A 1656-nucleotide genomic window follows, 5' to 3' on the forward strand; every position below is an offset into this window, starting at 1 on the left:
TCTCTCTCTCTCTCTCTCTCTCTCTCTCTCTCTCTCCCTCTCTCTCTCTCTCTCTCAACATTCCTGGGAAATCTGTGCCCCACGTTGTCTTTCGAGGCTATTTCCGAAGTTAGCTACAAATAGAAGAATAGAATAAAATCAATAATAATAAAATAAAAACCTTAAGCCCAATGAGAAGATGCCTTACATTGGGTGATTGCTGCCATGGTTTTTTTTTGGTAAGTTGCATGAAAAGAAGGACTGGGGTGACATGATAGCAGTGTTGCAATTTTTGAGGGGCTGCCCCAAAGAAGAGGGGGCCAACCTGTTCTCCAAAGATCTGAGGGCAGGACAAGAAGCAATGGGTGGAAACTAATCAAGGAGAGAAGCAACCTAGAACTAAGGGGAAATTTCCTGACAGTGAGAACAATTAGAACATAGAATAGAATAACAGAGTTGGAAGGGACCTCAAAGGTCTTCTAGTCCAACTCCCTGCTCAGGCAGGAAACCCTATATCAGTGGAGTGGCTTGCCTCCAGAAGTTGTGGGAGTTCATCACCCATGTCTTTTCAAGAAGAGATTGGACACCATTTGTCTGAAATGGCATAGGGTTCCCTGCTTGAGCAGTGGTTGGACTATAGAAGACTTCCCAAGTCCCTTCCAACTCTGTTATTCTATTATGTCCTTCAGAATATCTCAGCCTGTTGAGAAACCCTATTTAATTATCGCGAGATATAATAAGTAACGCATCTCTCTTCGGACTAGAGTTCTGATCTTCTTAAAATTTCCCCATCCAAGGCTGACAGGTTGACCCCACCTGACAGCGGTGTCCCCTGACCGTAGTTACTTCAATCAACGTTGTTGCAGAAACACAATTTGTGGAGTTGGGTGCTTTGAAGGAAGAGGAGACCAGACTGGGGAATTGGTCCGTATTCTCCAGAGTGGTCCGGCTGGCCCATCTCTAGATCAGAACCGCCGTCCTTGTCACAAAAAAACAAGAACTCAAAAAGCCATCGATGCTTTTGCTTAAGATAAATAGGCTATTTTTCCCCCCTTTTCAGAGAACCAAACAGTCCCACTACGAGGAAATGCTCGAAACTCTTCAAAAAGAACACGCCGTCTTTTCCACTCTGATCAAATCCCTGAAAGATGTCGACGGGTGAGCATCCATTTTGCCTCAGAGTTGATTGACAGCTGGTCCCGGAGCACTTTGGGGGGGGGGGTGACCTCTAGGGCATGTTTCCCAGAGTTTCTGAACATACCAACTTCTACACAAAACCCACCCAACAGCTACAAGAGAAGACAAATTCCTTGGCTAACCTGATTTGCATTATTCCACCCTCCCCGAACTCGGTGCTGATGCTGGTCCCAAATTAGGTTCTGCTTAGGTTCATGAATGAAAAAAAGTATGGAGATTTCCAAATATTTCCACCTGGCCTTTATGGGTGAGGAGGAAGGGGTGGAGTAGATGGGCTGAAGACCAGGTCTGTAAAGACTCTTCTGATGTTCATAAGGACTGGTTCTCCTGGGAAGGTTTTTTCTTTTTATTTCTCGGTTGAGGAACGACACTTGTTTCGAGAAATAAATCCGTGAATGAACAAGTGACACAAATTAAAATCATAAAAGAGAACCAGGAGGAGGAGGAGGAGGAGGAGGAGGAGGAGGAGGAGGAGGAGGA

General features: G+C 45.2%; 1 protein-coding gene across 1 annotated transcript in view; it reads left to right on the plus strand.

Annotated features, from left to right (window-relative positions):
• The window catches only part of CDK5RAP2 (CDK5 regulatory subunit associated protein 2), an 82652-nt gene that overhangs the window by 33953 nt on the left and 47043 nt on the right, over positions 1-1656 (plus strand). Inside the window, exon 13 of the mRNA XM_029283740.1 lies at positions 1040-1137. Within this exon, the coding sequence (XP_029139573.1) occupies positions 1040-1137 (98 nt within the window). The remainder of the gene's footprint in view (positions 1-1039; positions 1138-1656) is intronic.

The sequence above is a fragment of the Protobothrops mucrosquamatus genome, unplaced genomic scaffold (genome assembly GCF_001527695.2).
Source record: "Protobothrops mucrosquamatus isolate PMUCROS unplaced genomic scaffold, P.Mucros_1.0 scaffold210, whole genome shotgun sequence".
In the NCBI taxonomy this organism is placed as follows: domain Eukaryota; kingdom Metazoa; phylum Chordata; class Lepidosauria; order Squamata; family Viperidae; genus Protobothrops; species Protobothrops mucrosquamatus.